The sequence below is a fragment of the Gymnoscopelus microlampas genome, assembly GCF_963454915.1.
Source record: "Gymnoscopelus microlampas genome assembly, chromosome: 20".
In the NCBI taxonomy this organism is placed as follows: Eukaryota; Metazoa; Chordata; class Actinopteri; order Myctophiformes; family Myctophidae; genus Gymnoscopelus; species Gymnoscopelus microlampas.
The window spans coordinates 26,196,468-26,217,362 of NC_139957.1; the positions used below are offsets into that span (position 1 = coordinate 26,196,468).

General features: G+C 43.9%; 1 protein-coding gene across 1 annotated transcript in view; it reads left to right on the forward strand.

Moving 5' to 3' along the window:
- The first annotated feature begins 2,968 nt into the window (after positions 1–2,968).
- The window catches only part of msrab (methionine sulfoxide reductase Ab), a 44,258-nt gene continuing 26,331 nt past the window's right edge, over positions 2,969–20,895 (forward strand). The window contains exons 1-4 of the mRNA XM_084044341.1: positions 2,969–3,175; positions 14,236–14,304; positions 14,545–14,664; positions 18,772–18,876. Of these exons, the coding sequence (XP_083900467.1) occupies positions 2,983–3,175; positions 14,236–14,304; positions 14,545–14,664; positions 18,772–18,876 (487 nt within the window). The 5' untranslated portion in view covers positions 2,969–2,982. The remainder of the gene's footprint in view (positions 3,176–14,235; positions 14,305–14,544; positions 14,665–18,771; positions 18,877–20,895) is intronic.

A 20,895-nucleotide genomic window follows, 5' to 3' on the forward strand; every position in this document is an offset into this window, starting at 1 on the left:
GCACCACAGTACCCAGTTAAAAGCAACCATAGTGTTTAATTCCAGGTCATTTCATAATCTCTTTGATACCCGCTCACATCTGCACGTCACTGCAATCTCACTCACTGACGATCAGACAGCTGCAAGCTGGCATGGACACTAAATCCTCCTGGTACACTGACACACACACACACACACACACACACGCACACACACACACACACACACACACACACACACACACACACACACACACACACACACACACACACACACACACACACACACACACACACACACACACACACACACACACACACACACACGTGCACACACTCACTCACAAACATGCACGCATGCACGCGTATACACTCACACACTCACAAACACGTGCACACACACACACACACACACACACACACACACACACACACACACACACACACACACACACACACACACACACACACACACACACACACACACACACACACACACACACACACACACACACACTCACTCGTGAGCACGCAAGCACGCTCACGTATGCACATTGCACAGTTGCACACACACTCACAAACACACATGCACACACACTCACTCACAAACCTGCATGCACGTGCATACACACTCACACATAGGCCTACTGACAAACATGCACGCACACACACACACACACTCACTCACTCACTCACTCACTCACTCACTCACTCACTCACTCACTCACTCACTCACTCACTCACTCACTCACTCACTCACGCATACACAGAAAGAATTATCAGTGTTAATTTAACGCTCAGGGTGTACAAATGGAGCCCATAATGGGTCCATCTGAAGATTTAACAGTGTACAGCGGCTACAGGCATGAGTAGATCTTTCCTGAGACTGGGGGAAGCCCTAAATGGGTCGATCAATTGAGGATATACACACAATGCATTTGCACGTGCACGCACACACACACACGCACACACACACGCACACACACACACACACACACACACACACACACACACACACACACACACACACACACACACACGCACACGCACACGCACACACACAGTACAGGGAGGAAATTATCACACACCGTGGGTTCTCTGTCTGTACGTGGTTCTCATCCCAGAAGCTGCCCCCCCCCCCTTCCTCCCCCTCTCCTCTCCTCTCCTCTCCTCTCCTCTCCTCTCCCTACAGCGTTCCCGAGTGCCCCAATCAGCCAGCATCAACAGCCATGTGAACCCCACGTTCAGTTCATCTCTCTCTCTCTCTCTCTCTCTCTCTCTCTCTCTCTCTCTCTCTCTCTCTCTTTCTGCCTGGACTATTTTCACTCGTGAGCTTCCACTCTCCTAGCTTTCGGGGTAATTACCTGGCATTTGCATTGCAAAGTCCCATGTGCAGCCCCTAGCTCCTCCGCAGGTGATTGGGCTTCATTTCCACTGCAGATAAGAGAGCGAGCGAGATAGACGGATAGAGAGAGAGCAAGAGAGAGAGAGAGAGAGAAAGAGAGAGGAAGTGGGGTGCATTAAGACGTGATGTTATTCCGGCTTGCAGGATACAGGAATAATGCCTTGAATTATTCCCTTGTTACTGATAGAATAGCAATCAGCTGGTGCAGAACATATGCATAAATGTTTAAATTCCCTCACATTAATGATCACTGTCGTCACACCACCTCGTGGCAATGTACAGTACCTGACTGTTACCCACCTATTTTGTGAGTGTGAAACTGACCACTTCTGGAATTGTCTGGTCGTGGTTGTGTGTTCCCAAGAAAATGGAAGCCACTGTATCTCCAGTGGCTTATGGCTGAGACAATGGAACGGTTAACCACTTAAACCCCATATGGGTAAACGGAGTCCATCAGGGCTCAATACTAGTGTATTTTTAGTTTTCTGTTATTCTGGGGAAAGCTTTCGCTGAAAATAGCAGATCGACAAGCTCACATTGTGAGCTTGTCTGCTGGGGAAAGTTACCACTTAAGTGGTTAATTTGTAAAACGCAAAACATCAAGTTGATAATCATTCCATATCTGTAAAAGAGGATAGAGGATCTAGTGCTATGGTAGTGTTATCATTTCATCAACCTGGGACCGGTACCTTTGGTCACATGAGGAAGGTAGTGCGCACACATCCGTGGCCCAGGTGGTGCAAGACAAGCAGCAGTATCACAAAAGGAAGTAGAGTCTGCACACTGGAAATACTGAAACAGCTTCGCTGTATTTTATTGCGTCGCAATATTTAGACGTAATTTCAGTATTTCCAGTGTGCATCTATCCATCCATCCATCTATTTGTCCTTCGATAAATTGCTATATCTTGTAGTGTGATGCCTTTCTACACACATCACTTGCTTCAAAGTGTGCACATAGCCTACCGTAGCTACGTTTCTGCCTGGAAGCCGGCACTTTTTCTGGCAATGTTCATTCAACAATATACTATAGTTATTAACCTGATAATGAATGTAAATGGCTAGTTGTTCATTAACCATGCCCTGCCTGCTGTGGTATGGAAGATACATTGACTGTAACACTAGCTAGAATAATGTTCAATGTTGAAAAATTAAAACACAATGTTGCTCATTTCATGCCTTTGATGCTATTAGTGGGGACTGTTGAAAGTATAACTCTGAAGATTAACCCCAAACATGATTTCCCTGATTTGAAATGACCACAAAGGGAAACCTACACAGCCTCTTTGCAGCCTGGAGCACCTCCCACAAAAGTGAGAGTGTATGAGGGGGGGGGGCAGTGAGTGAGAGCTAATTTGCATGCTGAACGGCGTTCTTAATGTGGATATTTATTTAAATTTAATTTCGTTCCCGCACACGGTGCACTGTAGGCTTTTTTGTGCCAAAGTCATATTAACCCTCTGACTAGTTAATATGCAGTGCACGACGTGGCCCACGCGCCATGAATATTCATAGTTATGTGTGAGCGACTCGCCGTCGTCGTCGCTTCACTCCTCCCCCAGCTGATGATGATGATGATGGCTCAATGGAGGAGACGGCAATGCTGCTACCCGGAAGCGGAACGCTCAGCCACGTTTATTCTCTCAAGCACAGATATATGTACAGGTCGCTTGTTGTTGTCTTTTACCTTCTTCTGTCGCTCATTGCTGTCGCTGACATGTCAGATAAAACGCAGCTACCGGCCAATAAAGACCGCGCTCTGAAGGGGAGGGAGGACAGAATGGTCGTGGCAGGTAAATGAATGACGACAACAACACGTCTCTTGCAACAACACTCTTTTTAACACTGACTGAGTGACTCCTGGTAAAAAACATGTTATTATTACATAAACTAACACTTAAAATCACACCCCGGTCCCGGTGGATGCATGGTTGATAGAGCCATTAAAAGATGGTGTAAGCATGATTATGTCCGTATCACATGAACAACAGGCCAACGTGAGGATTGTTGTCATAGGCTGGTCACTTATTAACCAATGAGGATTGGTCCTGAGGCTAATGTAGTTAGTTGTGGAAATCCTGGTGGCAAGATTGTTGTGTAGTTATAGATGCAAAGCTGTATCGTTACATCTTTGTAGCTGTGGTGTTTAGTAACTAAGTACATTTACTCAAGTACTGTAGTACAATTTTGAGGTAGGCCTACTTTTACTTTACCGGAGTATTTCCAATTGTCTATACTTTTGCTTCTACTCCACTACATCTCAGAGGCAAATATTGTATTTTTTCTCCACTACAATTATTTGAAAACTTTAGTTACCAGTTACTTTGCAGATATAAATATACATTAACCACTTTAGCCCTATTTTATACCTAGGCTATTGAGCTTGTAGATCTGCTATTTTCAAACATTTTAGTACAATTTACTTTTGGTACTTTTAAGTACATTTTGATACCAATACTTTTGTACTTTTACTCAAGTAAATTTTTAATTCCGGACTTTTACTTGTAACAGTACTTCTACATTGCAGTATTGATACTTTTATTTAAGTAAAGCATTTGAGTACTTTCTCCGCCACTGCTTAGTAGTATTCTTTCGTCCCTTAATTTCACTCTGGCTATTTTAGTCAGAGCCAGTGTAATTGCACAGGAATACAGTGTACTGCCCACCAGACTATGACTGTAATCGTGTAATGAATCATAATTTGTTACTTTTTGCAAATGAATACAAGGAATTTGATTTTGCGAGGTCGGTGCCTCACAAAATCAACAAAGTATAGAGTACAGAAGTCCTGACGTCACTCGTTCATCCCCTGGTTCGTAAGGTAATTTCTCTATGGAGAATAACATTGGGTCATCTTAGAATCGTCTCATATAAGAATTGTGGTCCAAAAATAAACAAACCGTCTCTGCGATATTGTCAGGGAGGAGGTTCTGTATCGTTTGATAGTCAGTCACTTATATTTGATACAGTCTGTTTCTGGCGAAAATTTAACATGTATGGGAGGGAGGATTATTGTTGGTGCAGCATAAAGGGAATAGGCCTACTGCTTACATTTGTGCTTTAACAATATTTAGTTATTATTTTGTGCATACTTTAATATGCATTGATGTTAATACATGGTACAGTCTGCCTAGACTACACCGCTGGTGACTTGAAAATGATTCCTGTTTTCACGTGTGTTTGTTTTTAATTCAAGAATTTGTCATGTTTGTTTGTCCACGGAAGATGCAATTGAACTGATAAAACTAGCTACATAAACAAAAGACATTTGATCTCCACAGCTTCATTCTCCCCACGCTTAGTATTAGGCTACACAACAGTAATTTATCAACCCAGTAATTTCGAAATAGTAAAAAATGTAAGGTCGCCATTAAAATGATATTGAAACTTTGACTCACACAATAATATCGCACCATTAAGATTCAGTAACTGCTAAAACGTCTTCATAATGGCAATAACAAAACTGCGTTTTCTGTAAGTGCTAATTAGTGGGTGACATTTCTGTGAGTACTTAATCCTTACAGATTTGTTTTATCCTGGTGTAATTATAAACAACATGCATTAGGCTCTTGCAGTGTATCCCAATGGGCTTTCATTCCCAGCTCCGAGTCTGAGCCAAAGTATGCAAGTGTGTTGTAGGATATCTGGTTGGCTCAGTCAGTGCTTGCCCAAGTGTTCAAAATGAAACACTTTCGACCTGGCGTCCCTATTTTGGACATGTCATTAGAGGCGAACACTTTTAGAAATGTTCAAAAATGTCAAACATAGCCAAAATAGCAGTTCTACAAGCTCACATGAATGCACTGTGATGCACTGTGAGCTATACAACTATAGGCCTGAAGTGGTTTTAACAGCACTTGTGAATGCTTTTATAGGAAACCTGTAACTATGGATGGATGCAGGAAAGTAATGATGACAGGTGAGAATGAATGCATCACCGCGCTGCGGTCGGTCTTGCACTTAACAGTCATGTTATCTGTCAATTAATTGGCTTGTTGGCCAGCTACATGAGTCTAATGTCCATCGCTAATGTTAGCAAGGTAAATGCTACTTCAAATGTTACCTGGCAGTGAGTTGACTATATAACCTTGACTAAGCCGGGACCGTCGATGGCCGCAGAGATTATCTGAAGTGATGACATTTCGTCCCAGTGGTAACTTTCTAACAAAGTACGATACGGAATGCATTCACACACCTGTCTGATCTCGGCAGAGATCTGATCTCAAGGCCTGTCTGCCAGAAGCGGGCTTGCAGATTTGATCCCGTTCCATCCAATCCAATCACAAGGCTGTGTTGTGTCTGATTACACCTTACATCAGTGGTTCTTAAACTTTAACTTATCAAGGACCCCCAAATTGATATATATTTGGCCGCGGATCACCATCTGAAAATGCTCTGTGCCAGGGACCCCCAGAAGAGATGATTTGTTCAAAATATTCCAAACATAGCACATGCTGCGAGCTTGTAGATCTGCTATTTTAGATTTTTGATGCATTAACAAATTTAGCTGGGGACCCCCTGGAACCTCCCCAAGGACCCCTGGCCTGGAGGTCCCCCGTCTCCACTTTGAAAACCGCTGCCTTAGTTACATTACACACATTTTGCCTCATCCAGATAACTGATGACAGTTTAGAGGTACAATCAATAACTTTAATGTCCTACCCAGGATATGAACCCGGGGCTCCTGGAGTTGGAATTTCTACCACTCTTCCAAGAAGATATTGGGCCTCGTGCATCAACATACATTTCTCTCACATTTCTCTTATATTTTCTCATAATTGTCTGTTAAGAGTAAAAAATAGTCTGGATGCACCAAACGGATATTAACATCCAAATCTGCTCTTACCCAGATGAGCTGAATGATGATGAATTCCAAATGATCTTAAAGTTTGTTTGTTATTAGCATAGGTAAAGATAATATGTGGATCTAGTTCTTCCTAATTCAAAAGTAAAACAAAATTAAATGCCACTGTGTTTTGTGGTGTTATATATTGGCATAATAGTCTTTGTTTGCATTAATTTATGTGTTAAAGAGTGACTTTGAAAGCTGTTTATAGTTCACTCTTATACTTATGATTTATTTAAAACAAACCTGCAATTTGTGGGAAGCTTGCACAAAATAAGTTCAACCACTTTTATGCCTGGTGACAATAAACTGAAGTTTAAAGCAGCCTACATATATCAAAAACCCATCAATGGCAAAACGATAACATTTGTGATGCTGTAAATGCTGTCTTAATAAATGCTCCATCCGCAACGCATTGTGAGCTTGTATATCACCAATTTACTATAAATCAGGCTTTGGTAGGGCGCTCGCTGGCCTAGCGGTCCAGGCGTATACCACATAGGCTGGAAATCCAGCTTGAAAGCATGTTGCGGGTTCGACTCTCGACCCCGATGACCGTTGCTGCGTGTCACCCACCCATCTCTCTCCCCATTTCCTGTCAGCCTACTTTCCTATCAATAAAGGCAGAAAAAGCCCCAAAAATATCTTTAAAAAATAAATTAAAAAATCAGGCTTTGGTAGAGGGGCACACAGTAACTGAGATTTTAAACTTTTAAATTAACGTTTTCTAGCATTAGAGAAACACAAGAGAAAATCAAAAATAAGAAAACATTGCTGAATCCCACAAACTGACAAAATAAGAAAAAATCATGGAGAAGAACAAACATACAGTATGAGGAAATGCATACTTCTTCCTGCATGAGGCCCATTGTGCTATGAGCTTCAGGCAGTACTAGTCGTCGATACCAGGTCTTGGAAGAGTAGGGAGTCCACCTCCATCCACTACAGATGTGCTAGTTACAGTATATTGTCAACAATCATGATGAATCAAGAGGCCTTTGCCTACCCTCAATTGTCACTCAAGAGGGTAGGCGAGTACAAGCGGTGACATCTTGGTGTGGCATGTTCCACAAGACTGCTAACAACGACAACAACAATACAATAAACAACATAATAATAGAGATAATACTGAAAATAAAATTCAGCCTGATAGTTTATATGTTAAGGCGTTCTTTTAAAACCTCTTAGCAGCAATGGGGAATGTGCAGAATCATGGGGCGAGTGTAATAAATTGCATACATCAAGTATATACTTATCTATTCAATGTACAAATAGATTGGTTAAAATAACATTGTATTCCTTAACAACCCATTTAGACCTGGATATATATTTTGCAATCCGGGAACACCTTTGTTTTTGTGTGTATCATTAGCTGTTGCTATATATATATATATAGCAACATATTTATTTTAGATTTTTCCTTTCCTTTTTTTCCCCCCCTAGAATTGGCCTCAGGTCTAAATGGGTTAAAATAAGTCCCGGATTGGAGCTTTAATACCAGGTGTAAATGGGCTCATAGGCAACTACTGAGTCATCCAGATATTCAATAGCACGCTCACGTACGTTTGCTTAGAACACGGCGTGGGAGTGAAAACACATTGATATGCGCTGTAGGAGCTTGGTAGAAGTAAAACACGCAAGAGACAGGGACAGGTACTTACATAAACCTCTATAGATTTTGTTAGTCCAATTTATAGAGGTATTGTAATGGCTGCTGAAGTCGAGGTATGCTGCTTGTCCAAGAAGGTGTACATTTTACAGTGTGAATGATGCAATTCTTTTTTTTACTTTGTAGCGCTGAGAATAATAATGAAGCTGTGAAGATCAAGGGGTTTTTATGCATAAGAAGTGATTTATCAACAAAATCGCAATGGGCCCCTGTACTGGGTGCCAATGATTCAGAATGTATAAGAAGGAGAAATAATCTCTTATGTGATTTAAAAAAAAGTTTTAATCCTTGCAGGCATTTACCTCTCACACCTGTGGATAGAGATTAACGCGGATTGGGCTAAATCGGTTGGCTGATTAGAAGACGACATTCCCCTACTCCTATGCCCCTCTATTTCCTATTTATCATTTTATTCCTCTCTCTCCCTCTAACAGAGTTACACCTCTCCAGCTCATCTCAGTCTCTCTATTCACTGATCCTTTATTCCATGCATTCACTATATTATTTTGGGAATGGGAGGGCGTATGAAAGTATGTGAGGTATAGAGGAGGAACATGGTGAGAGTTGAACCTGGTGCTCACCCTCATCGCCTACTCTGCCTTGAGTGGCCGCGCACTGCATTGTGGGAGTTATTGGAGTGTGTGTGCGTGTGTGTGTGTGTGTGTGTGTGTGTGTGTGTGTGTCTGTGCGTGCGTATGGGAGGTAGCGGTGCCGCAGTGTCCAGGGGTCCATCTGGGCATTATGCGCATGAAGGCTCCGCCCCGTCGTAAATTCCTGCTCCGTCTGTCGGAGCAGCTCGGAGACACCGCATGGCGGAAATCTGTTCCTCCCCTGTCACCGTGGGGGGGGCAGCTTAGGTGGGGATGGGGTTGTGTAGAATGTGTGTGTGTGTGTGTGTGTGTGTGCGTGTGTGTGTGTGTGTGGCTGTGTTGTGATTCAACAGAGTGCCTCTGTTGCGTTGGTTTGGGCTTGTGAGAACATCTATTTTAGGGAATGGCAAAGACAAGTCCAATTTCAGTGCCTGTGTGTGTCTGTGTACACACGGTGCACATGCATGCTCATATGTTCTTGCTTGTTTTCGGGCATGTTTCCATAGGTGTGTGTGAGTGGGTGTGCACAATGTTCCTCTCTGCTGTGATGACCACTGCAATGGTTCGTGATCTGCTTCAGGCCCTCTTACCTCACCCTTTCTGCTTCCTTGATAACAACTTAAGCCTTATGCTTTGTCGTAAAATGATTAACAAAAAAATGGCCGATCTACAAGCTAACAATGCGTCGCATCGTGATCCATTGTGAGCTTGTAGGTCTGCTTGCTATTTGAGAACATTTTTGAGTTTTTTCTTCTCATTTTTTAAAATGTTTTTGCCTATGATGACACGCCCAAAATAGAGACGCCAGGCTGAAAGTGGTTAAGGCTTCTTGCTCTGTCCGCATGCCTTTCCTCTCCCCATTCGACCTTGGTGAGAGTGATCCAGTGGCAGATTGCTACATGGTAGGGGCACAGCAGTCATTATTTTGAGTCAGTGCGCCATAGACTGCCAATATCTCTTACAACCAGGATGGAAGGGTTTGGGGTCAGCTGACCGAAATCAATCTTTGTAACATGGTTCACTATAACTCCTAAGAGCAGTTTCATTGCAAAGATATATTGCTGGCATTATATATTGCTATAGTCTCCTGTCTCCACTGTGTTCAAGAATGTCCTAGCTTTTTTTCTTTTTACCTCTCCTTTTTTTGCCTTTCATACTGAGATCAGTTTACCTCTCAGAATGAGAGAATGCATGAGAAGGTGACAATGAAATGGAGCACAGTACAGAGACTAATGGGATTTGCTCATATTTAACAGGGGTATGGCTGGCAGGCACATTTCTCCTCATACATTTCCCTTTAAATCCACAGTTAAAAATCATCCGTGTTGACAAGGGGGATGTCTTCCCCTTTTCCCTCCCGCCAGTCGCGCTCCAGAGTAGATACTGTATTTTAGAAGGCCCAGAGAGGATGTTCCTCCATCTTGCTTGAAGGGGCTGGTGAGAGGGATGGGGTGTGTGTGTGTGTATGTGCGCTATAGTAGGTAGTCTTCTCCATAGCAACTGTTTCCGTTGCTAGGATACAGTATGTATGGAATGCATGGATGGAATGAGGGTTCTACTCTCCGGAGTCTAGACGCTCTCTGCCTCAATGAATAGATAGAAGCTACGTGCAACACAAGGACAGCTGTCATCCAACCTCTGTGTGTGTCTGTGCACACGCGTGTGCATGTGTGCGAGTGTGTGTGAGTGTGTGTGTGTGTGTGTGTGTGGAAGGGGCATGGCAGCCAACAGCTTCAGAGCCTGCAGAATTTGTCTTCCTTTGACTTACCTATTTCTCTGTCCCCCAAATCAGACCACCTCCTACCAGCTTCTCCCCTCTCCTCCCCTCCCTCTGCCCAGTTCTTACTCCCCCTACCCTTGCTGCCGTACAGTAAAGGGTAGTTGGCACCGCTATAAAGCGCCAGCCTCTTCCTTCGCCTCGTGCCTGACACTCTGCCAACCTGTGTGAAGAGAGAAAGAAAGGGAATGGTTTTTGGAAGGCAATGAACGGCAGCCGGGAATTCAACCCTTCCGTCACCAGCTTTTGGCGCCCAGGGATGGTGCCTCTCCTCCCGCGTCTCTGAGAGAGTGGAGCCGCAGCAGCAACACTCGGACTTCTCTGGCTGAGGGAACGCAGGACCACGGGCGGAACCAGAGGGTAACAAAGACTAAATATCCTCTGAGCTGTGATAAAGACAATGCCGTCCGCCAAAGCAAAAAAGATTGATCAATTGCTGTACCCCCTTCCACCGAAGGTGACAAATCGCGAAGGCGGAATGGCAGAGCACGGGGCTTTCCGAAGGTCTTGGGTCCGGTCCAGCCGCCTGCAAAACGACAACGGCTAAAAAAGCAACAAAAGCTGACCCAAGTACTCCGCCTGTGGTTCCCGCTGCACTGTATAGCCTACGTTGCGCTTTTCAGATATCCTCGCGAACCCCCCACCAAATAAACCCCAAAAGATTTCTTTTTCCAAGTTGGCAAAAGAAATCCCATTCACATGTTTCTTTCTCCCCCATATTGAGACGGGTTCTTCCTTTGTGAACTCAAGCCACTCACCCTCCCTACTTGGTTTTTTGTTCTTCCTTGCTTTCCTTTTGCTTGCGTAGTGAGGCAGCGTAGTGAGGGTATTCACACAGTTCTTTTGGTGTGTGTGTGTGTGTGTGTGTGTGTGTGTGTGTGTGTGTGTGTGTGTGTGTGTGTGTGTGTGTGTGTGTGTGTGTGTGTGTGTGTGTGTGTGTGTGTGTGTGTGTGTGTGTGTGTGTGTGTGTGTGTGTGTGTGTGTGTGTGTTGTGGGCGCTGGGCTGGCAGGGGGTGACTGCTGGGTTAGACAATGAAAGGAGCCAGCCTGGCACTGTCTGGATTTCTGCCAGCTGCTCCATGGGAGAAATACCCACAGCAGTGGTTGGTCACTCTGTGTGTGTGTGTGTGTGTGTGCGCACATGCGTGCATATGTGTGTGAGTGCGCGCGTGTGTGTGTGTGAGAGAATACTTGTAAAAGGAAGAATGAAAGATGGTGAGAAATGTGAGGGAAGAGGGTGCAGAAATGAGAGCAGCTGAGAGAGAACCATGTGTCGTAGTCTTTGTCATTTTTCTTTCCTCTATTGTTTTGAGCTCATTTGCTGATTTGTTTGTTTGAGTGCTTGGGCTCTCTTTTTAGCGCCCAAAGGGATGGAGGCCTGGAAGCCAAAATAATCTCTTTCTGCCTCCCCGCTACACTCATCTGTTGCTTCTCACTGGCTATTTACTCCTTTTATTGGTTTGGCAGCCTCCTCTTCTGTCCTCTCCTCTCCTCCGCACACAAACTCAGTCCCTTGCTCATTCGCTCTCTATTTTTTTGTCCTTTTGGCAACATTGATGATTTATTTATTATTGCTTTGGGCAGAGAAGAGAGACCTAGACCAAAAGAGATGAAAAAGATTTCTGTATTTCGTAAGTCACCCCGACTAACCCTATGGGCCAATGGCACACTTAGTACAGTCCGTGGTAGAGATTTGGCTTTGATGGCACGGACACTGTGCCCGTCAACATGACCTAGGAGTGCCAAAGAGCATGCTGGGAGAAAGCCTGTACTGGCACAGCAATATAGTGTACATAGGGGACTGCCTGAGGACAGCTAGGCCTCTGTGACGTCATAGAAGACCTCACAATCTGTTAGCCATGAGAGCACAGGCAATTTTGTCTTAATATTAAAATGCCCTGAAATGGCAACACTGGGGATGATATTAGCTTATGTACCGTGGTGCTTCTGTTGATGTCGATCTTCTAAAGAAACGTTACTGGTGGTACAGGTTATTGGAAACTATGGGCTTTCCAATAACCTACACTTTTTCAGTGTATCTTCGTTTCATTGTCTTGTTTTTCTGATGTTAGGCCTCAGTCTAAGGCTGGACAATATTTTGATCGATATTGTGATATTAGACTAGATATCTTCTGGGATTTGGGATATTGTAATATCATGACATGGTCTTTTCCTGGTGTTAATCACTTAAGCCATACTTTACGTGTTGAAACGCATTGCAATGCGTTGTAAGCTTGTAGATCAGCTATTTTTGAACATTTTTGAAAAAAGAAAATTGATATTATCATCACAATAAGATATCGTCACAATATCGATATTGAATTATTTGGTCAAATATTTCTTTTGTCCATATCACCCAGCCTACCTAAAACTGCAATAAACTGTACATAGGTAGCACTTTGCTTTTGGCCTGGGCAGCGCATGTCAATGGCAAAAGAATATTACTGCAGTTTTGGCAGATTACACCTTTAAACACCATTAAAGCCTAGCTGTTGTTTAGAGATTAGACATACACTACAATGCATTATTCTAAGTTAATGTCACACACCATGACACTAACTGATCAGAGAGGAATCACACATGGCATTCTCAGTAAACTGACATTGTTGGGGTCTGCTTAAGCCATGCATGCTGTCTGTGTGTGTGTGTGTGTGTGTGTGTGTGTGTGTGTGTGTGTGTGCGTGCGTGTGTGCGCGTGTGTGTGTGTGTACGACGTGTGTGCATGCTCTGGCACTGAACCCCGTGGCCTGTTTATCCGAAGACTAATATTAGTGGTTGCAGTGCAAACCAGCCATTGCTCAGTGCAGATTTACATGCTAAGTCACCTCAGTCTTCTTAAGCGCTAATCCTCCCCTCACATCTGTGGACTACACGCGCACACACACACACACACACACACACACACACACACACACACACACACACACACACACACACACACACACACACACACACACACACACACACACTTCTTTCTTGTTTAGACTCTTTAGAGCTCTAATTCCAACACAGCACAGTTGGCATATCAGTGCCACCCGACCCGACCCCCCCTCTGCTTTCCAACACAGGGCGTGTCGAGTTTGTTTTACTTATTGGGCATTTTCTGACGTGACACAGATTAAGGCAGCTCTGGGTCTGCTGTCGGAGTCCTTCCCACTGCTACGAGGTTCAGGCAGGAGGGTGTTCTTTTGTCAAGCTCTCTGACCTGCTTCCTGTGTGTTTTATTGTTCTGTTTTGCAGGCACCAGATGGTTCCAAGCCTTGCACAGTACACACGTAGAGAGAGATATCAGATAATTACCATTTGATTGTGTGTTTAATTGCAAGTGTGGAAGAGAGTGGCCACAGACTGTAGGAGGGTGGTCAAAGCTGGCTATAATCTTCTATCTGTCTTCCAGGGTCGAGGCCTATGGCTCAGTGGTGAGAGGGTTCCAAGGGTGCCCAGCTAAATTTGTATTTTCAAAGAAGAAAATGTATGACAGTATGACAGACCAATCAGAACGTTGACGGAAAAGCCAGGTATAGAGCAGGACCGCTCTATACTATGTATAGAGCGGCGCCAGCGCCGCTAAAAAACAAGAAACTGGTTTCCCGTGGTGTACAGTGTACAATACACACCACAGGCCCACGCCTTAGCTTTGACAGGCAAAACCAGTGTAGCCAACAAAAAAAAGGGAAAAACGACTACAGAAACACGAGCGAACACGGTTGATGAGAACAGCACAATGAGGGTTGAGGCGTGTTTCCTCTCCTGCAAAATGCAGTTTCGTTTTTTTTAAATGCTTTTCTCTCCTTGTGCACTGTCAGCAATTAAAAAAAACAACAGCTTTCTCTTGGGTGTGTGACATTTGTTGTGTTTGTTCTTCACAGGGCTCATGAAGTCATTTGTTTTTAGCAGGTTAAAAACAAGTTTACCTGCTGATTCAAAGGATATGAATAATAATAATTTTGCTTCCTGTGTCTCCCCTCCAGAGAAGCATGCAGTCAATGGCAACCCTATGGCAGAGCCTTTCCCAGAAGGCATGGAGACCATCATGTTTGGTGAGACCCCAAGAAGCATTCTGCTCTCCACGTGTAGTTTATGGTGAATGGTGATGGTGTGTGTTGTTTTCCACAAGAAATAAATCCACAATATGTATCATGATCTGCTGTCTATATACACTTGGAGATAAAATGTTTGACTTAACAATTCTACTATTGAACGTGTCCTTGACTGGTGCCTGTTATATGCTAGTGAACGTTCTTATGTGCATGTGTGTGTATGCGTTTCTGATTCACTAGGTATGGGCTGTTTCTGGGGAGTCGAGAAGCGTTTTTGGCAGAAATCGGGAGTCTTTTCCACCCAGGTGGGCTACGCTGGAGGTTTCACCCTCAACCCCAACTATGAAGAGGTCTGCTCAGGTACTGCAACCTGGTCCGTCTGTGTGCACGTATGAATGTACTGTATGTATACCCTGTCTATTAGAGCAGTGGTTCTCAACCTTTCTGGCCACGACCCCCCAAAATAATCATATTTGAACGGGGCGGTCCCCAGTTCAAGTATGATTATTTGAACTGGTGGACTCCCCAAAATAATCATATTTGAACTGGGGACCCCCCGCCCTGACAAGCACTTGGAATTGTAGGAGTTGAGACGTTTTGTTTCACTCGGGTCCACAGATAAATATTGTGAAAATGGCAGATCTACAAGCAGATCTCCTTGTTTTTCCTTTACACCAAATCTCTTCACAGAAAATAGCCAATTTACAAAACTTGAATTCTTCTAAGAATTGCGACGTGTTTTGAGCTTGAATTTTCGAAGCTTGAATATTTTTAATGTTCACATATGTTTTGTTTGCTACATGTTCCATTATGTTAACCTATTATGACATAAGAACAAAGCGGGGCTCGCAACTCACTTTTTTAATGCTCCAAAGGTTATTTATTTTTAACAAACAGCAAATAGTATACAACGTTTCGACCCTTCCGGTCTTTTTCAAGTATAAACAAGAAAACAGGAAATGCCTATTATGACATGCCTTGAAAAGGGACGCTAGTGTTCATGTGGTTAAATACATTCTACACCGTAAAGTCCTCAATGTTCATTTAAATCTGATGGACCTGTAAGGGTCCCATTTGGTTTCGTTTCTACACTCGCCGAATGAAATGATCACTGAGGATTTTATTGTGTAGTGTCCTTGTAATTCAAGCTCTCTAATCAGGGAGCGGTCAGACCTGGAAAACCATGCAGGTGATTGCAATTAACGATCTGGTTAGGATAGAAAACTAGCAGTACTCAGCTTTGGAGTTTGAGAACCTCTGCATTAGACTCCATACTGTATCGACCAATCCAGCAACCGCCTTGTCTGGTATATACTGGACCTTTCATGCCGAGATCAGTCGACCAGACAGACAGAGGCTTAAAAAAATGCTCATAGAAACATAAAAAATGAGAAAGAGAGTGAGAGAAACATCGGGAGACAGATACCCAGAGACGGAGGCAGTATAGCTCTTTTTCTCTCATCCTGCTGCTTTTTCACCTTCATCTGCAGTCAACTACTCAGAATGCACTGCTCCAGATGGGCTGCGTCCCCCCCTCCCCTTCCCATGACCTACTTGTAGGGATTGGGCTCTGTGCAGCGCTGTACTGCGGCGTTTCCCCAACTACGGAGGTTACTGTGTGTGAAGTATGGTAAATGGCGGTGGATCGCGGACGTCAAACAGCTGGCTCCCTTCAGCAAAGGCCTGAGGTCTGCTGGCCATGCTGGTGGAGGACGGCCTTTAAACGACAGTCTTATTTCATTCCAAATAATGATTCAATGCCGTCCGTTTGTGCACCCATCTTGCTTTCTCAATGTGCTCCCCCCTCTACATACAGGCCTAATCCCATCATTCTGTTAGCTAAATGTAGAAAGGTTATACATGAAAATAGTTTATTAGGGTGTGTCTCAGTCTCTTCATTCCTTCTCTGAGTTTAAGGAGTCTTTGGCTGCTAACCCGGGTGCTTCTCCATCTCGCTGGAATGCAGGCTGTATGGAGGCACTAAGTTGGCGGACCAAGAGAAAGGAGAGAGGAAGGACGCTTCTGGCTTGGCAGGCAGACTTTCTCAGTCCAACCCTCCAAGGGCTTTGTGTGTTCTCCCCCTCTCTCTTTCTCTCTCCCTCCATCCCAAGTCAGAGAATGGTGGAGAAAAAGAAGGAGATGAGAGAGACAGAGAGAATCATGAAGTGAGGGAACAAGGGCAAAACTCTGGGAGCAGAAAAAGAGAAAGTCAGAGCACAGTATGAGAGAGAGAGAGGGAGAAGGGTTGTCTGTCCATCGGCTGAGAGAGCGCGAGCATCGCTCCATTGGCTGTGACGGAGCAGAACTCTATGACAACACAAGGCCGAGGAACTGTCATCTCAACCGGGGCTAGGCAGGACTGACCGATAGACAGAGGGATGTGGGCACGAGTAGACGGGCAGATGGATGGATGGACGGACAGACAGACAGAATGGGGTGAGGGCAGATGATGAGAAACTCTCAACAGAGCCTGAGGACGATAGACGGATAGACGGGCAGACAGATGGGCGAGGAAAGGTAGTCAGAAGAAGTAGATGAGATGGAGAAATTGTCAAGTTTATCAATTTGGGATTGAAAGGACAGACAGGCAGACTCAGTCCCGGCCCGCTAGTCCATATGTTAGACCAGTGGTTCTCAAACATTTTCATGTCAAGGACCCCAAAATTGGAGCCACCTCAAGGACCCCTGGGAGTCTCCAAAGACCACTGTGAGAACCATTGTGTTTAGACATGTGTGGGAACATGTTTATTAACTTGAAACATATTTCACTCTAACTCATTTTTATGTGTTCTGACCTAATATATCCCAGTTTCAAAAAAGAAATGCCCTGCATTTCTATAGCGCCTTTTTCCAAAGCACTGTAAAATGTGCAGTACATTCACACATTCACCGTTTGTGGTTCAGGGTCTTGCTCAAGGACACTTAGACACAAAGCCAGGAGGAACCGGGGCTCATAGCCCAACAATTTCTGATGATTTAAAAGTGTGAGCAACCTTTGACAGTCATTACGTTTTCAAACATTTCCAAAAATGTTCTAATCTTACCGAAATAGCTTCAATAGCTACAGTATTTTCTCTATTTGTCGTAAGACAAATTATATAGGGCGGGTTGAAGTAGCTGACGGCTTTCATTTTCTTTCATCATGAGGTTGGGATGCCGTCTGTAAATGAAAGTCTCCAACACAACTGACACACCCGTGTAATGTGTGTGTGTGTCAGTTGATTGATTGTATTGTGCACATGAATGAACATGGTGCATGTGAATACATGTGTCCCTTCGCTTTCATGTATGTGTGTGCGTGTGCATACATGGATGCGTATTACATCAGACTTTGTGCTGTTTTGCATATACCGTACATTTATCAGCTGAACACAACAGACACCACTGTGTGTGTGTGTGTGTGTGTGTGTGTGTGTGTGTGTGTGTGTGTGTGTGTGTGTGTGTGTGTGTGTGTGTGTGTGTGTGTGTGTGTGTGTGTGTGTGTGTGTGTGTGTGTGTGTGTGTGTGTGTGTGTGTGTGTGAGACCTTGAGCGGGCCCCAGTCTCAGGATGCCTGCAGGCAGCTTGTTGAAGCTTTGGGGTCCTGGCAGCAGGAGCCAGGTGCCCCAAACTGTGCTTTTGGCAACTTCCTCCATGAATTGCCAAAAAAAAATCTCTCCTTTGTCTCTCTTTCTTTCCTCATCCACACTATGCAGTGCATTTAAGCTGTATGTAGGAAAACATTGTAATAGATTTTTCATAATCAACTAAATCAGTTAGTCTGATTAACCACTTAACCCTGTATTATACACACGCGTTGTGAGCCTGTTCATCGGCTATTTATTTTTTTAAATAATCTTTTTATACACCTTTCAGAAGTTTGAAATAATCGCGATATTGATTTTAACGGAAGTCATATTGTCCAGCCCTACCTGAATGTCTGCATCATTTGCAAGCGCACGCACGCACGCACGCACGCACGCACGCACGCACGCACGCACGCACGCACGCACGCACGCACGCACGCACGCACGCACGGGTTTAATTTCCTGATTGAGTTCATAATCTCCCACTCTCCACAGCGTTATGTGTTTTGTCTATTTGTCACCATACTGGAAACCAATTCATGTTTTTATGTTTGAAAAGTTTAGCTTTTTAGTTTTCTTTTGAAGATTTACCCAAAATGGGGCCGCCATGGTTACTGTGGTTAATGACTTTGAGCTGTCAGTTCTTTTGCCTGCTACTCTGCAACATTTATGGTGAAAACATGAAGGAGAGGAGTAGAGAGAGTGAGAGCAAGAAACCGCGATGACATCAAGTGCTGTTGAAATATTCAAAGAGAAACTTAAAATGCACATGATTTCAACTTGATTAAAGGGTGTGTGTGTGTGTGTGTGTGTGTGTGTGTGTGTGTGTGTGTGTGTGTGTGTGTGTGTGTGTGTGTGTGTGTGTGTGTGTGTGTGTGTGTGTGTGTGTGTGCCTCTTGTAGGTCTCACAGGTCACGCTGAAGTGGTGAGGGTGGTCTTTTCTCCTGAAGAAATCAGCCTTGAGGAGCTGCTTAAGGTGTTCTGGGAGAGCCACGACCCTACACAAGGTACAGTAGCAATGCACACGTGTACACACACATATTGTGTATGTACGCATGCACACACGTGTACGTACACACACACACACACACACACACACACACACACACACACACACACACACACACACACACACACACACACACACACACACACACACACACACACACATACATACATACGCTCAAACAAAACCCGTCCCGAGGGACACATGGTGTATTAGAGCAGAAGGATGATGCTCAGAGTCAGACGTGTGTGTGTGTAGGTGTGTGTGTGTGTGTGTGTGTGTGTAGGTAGGTGTGTGTGGTGTGAGCTAGAGGTCTCATGGGTGTAAGCCATTGCCAGACAGTGGTAATGTGTCTGAGATCCAACCATCCATGGAGAGACGCACCAGCCCGCTGTATGTTCAGGCTCCAAAGCTGAAAGTAACCATGTATGTGTTTGAACGTGTGCACCATGACACATGTTTCGGTGTATGGTCAACCAGTGGCGGCATCTATTCTGTAAAATATGTTCATTTAACTCGGGGAGTGTGCACCTTGTGTAGCAGACAACGCAGAAATCCACTGCTCTGTGACTGTTCAAATAGTGTCAGGTGTTGTCAATGAAGCTAAAGCTATTCTCACACATGTTACAAAGTACATATTTCCCACACATCTCTGTGAGTGACTGAGTGAGTGAGTGAGTGAGTGACTCCTTCGCGTATCTGGAAAACCATCCAACCAATCACCTTCATATTTGGTGTGTGCTGAAAATGGCAAAATGACAGGCACGTTGGTACTGCACTGTCTACACTACACAACTACACAACACCAACACAACTACACAACACAACAAAACATTAACACAACTACACAACACCAATACAGCATCAACACATCAACACGACTACACATTACAACATCAACACATCTTCACAACACCAACACAACTACACAAACCAACACAACTGTGTACACAGGTCTTAGGCCAGGCAACATCTAGGATACACACACACACACACACACACACACACAGTTTCAGATTCAGATTCACTTTTTATTGTCACTTAGATGCACAGGTACATACATGTGAAAAACGTACGCTCGGAAGCTCCAAGCGTTTGAAAAGAAGTGAGGGACACGGCGCGAGGAAGAGCATAAACAACAGTCAGGAAGGTATACTATCTTCACCAGGCCTTCAAAACTGAATATTTCGGTTAATTCCACACAGAACAAATATTTTAAGGTTTCTTGTGTTCCACCTCAACACAATGTCCCTAAACCGGTTACAATAAAATAAAAAAAACGTGCTGTTCTTTTTCACATTCTAATCTATTATAGTTTAGTTTTTTCCACGGTAGGTTAGCTGAGCACAACATTTGAATGCTTTTTTTTCAGCAGCACCTGCTTCACAGTCATACACACATTCACACCTGGGAGCTGCCCAGTACCACAGGCTTATACGGAGCAGCTCCACTGGAGCAGTTAATGTATGCAATATGCTCAAAAACACGTGACTGTTTATGTGCCGCTGTTAATGCTAGTAATGCAATTTACATCAGATAGGCTAAAAATAAATGGCAGGTGTTTAGTTTTCTTCATATTTATTGCCCATTTGAACGTTCAAATCGAACGGGATAGCTTTCCTTTTTTATTCTTTGACAGTATCTGGTAGTTATTATAGATTACCCTAATGTGTGGACTCGTGGGATCTTGCGAAAGTAGGATAAAAGATACAAAAGAAAACCATGCAAAACCCTATAACCTACTATTTGACCCAGTTCTGATTGGAACTGGTGGTGTATGGATGTACCATAACATACCAGTCAGTCACAGAGAAATCTCTCTTGTCAAGGTAAGATTTCAGTTTCTAAAGTTGCTGGCGTGGCAGATTTTCCCTCCATTGCTTGCCTTTTGACCTTACAGTATGTAAAAGACAACAACATGAAATAGAACCCTATACTGCATTAACAGACCTAGCCTAATTCAAACTTACCAATAACAAAGCGCTAGGTATCATATTACTCAGTTTGCACACACACACAC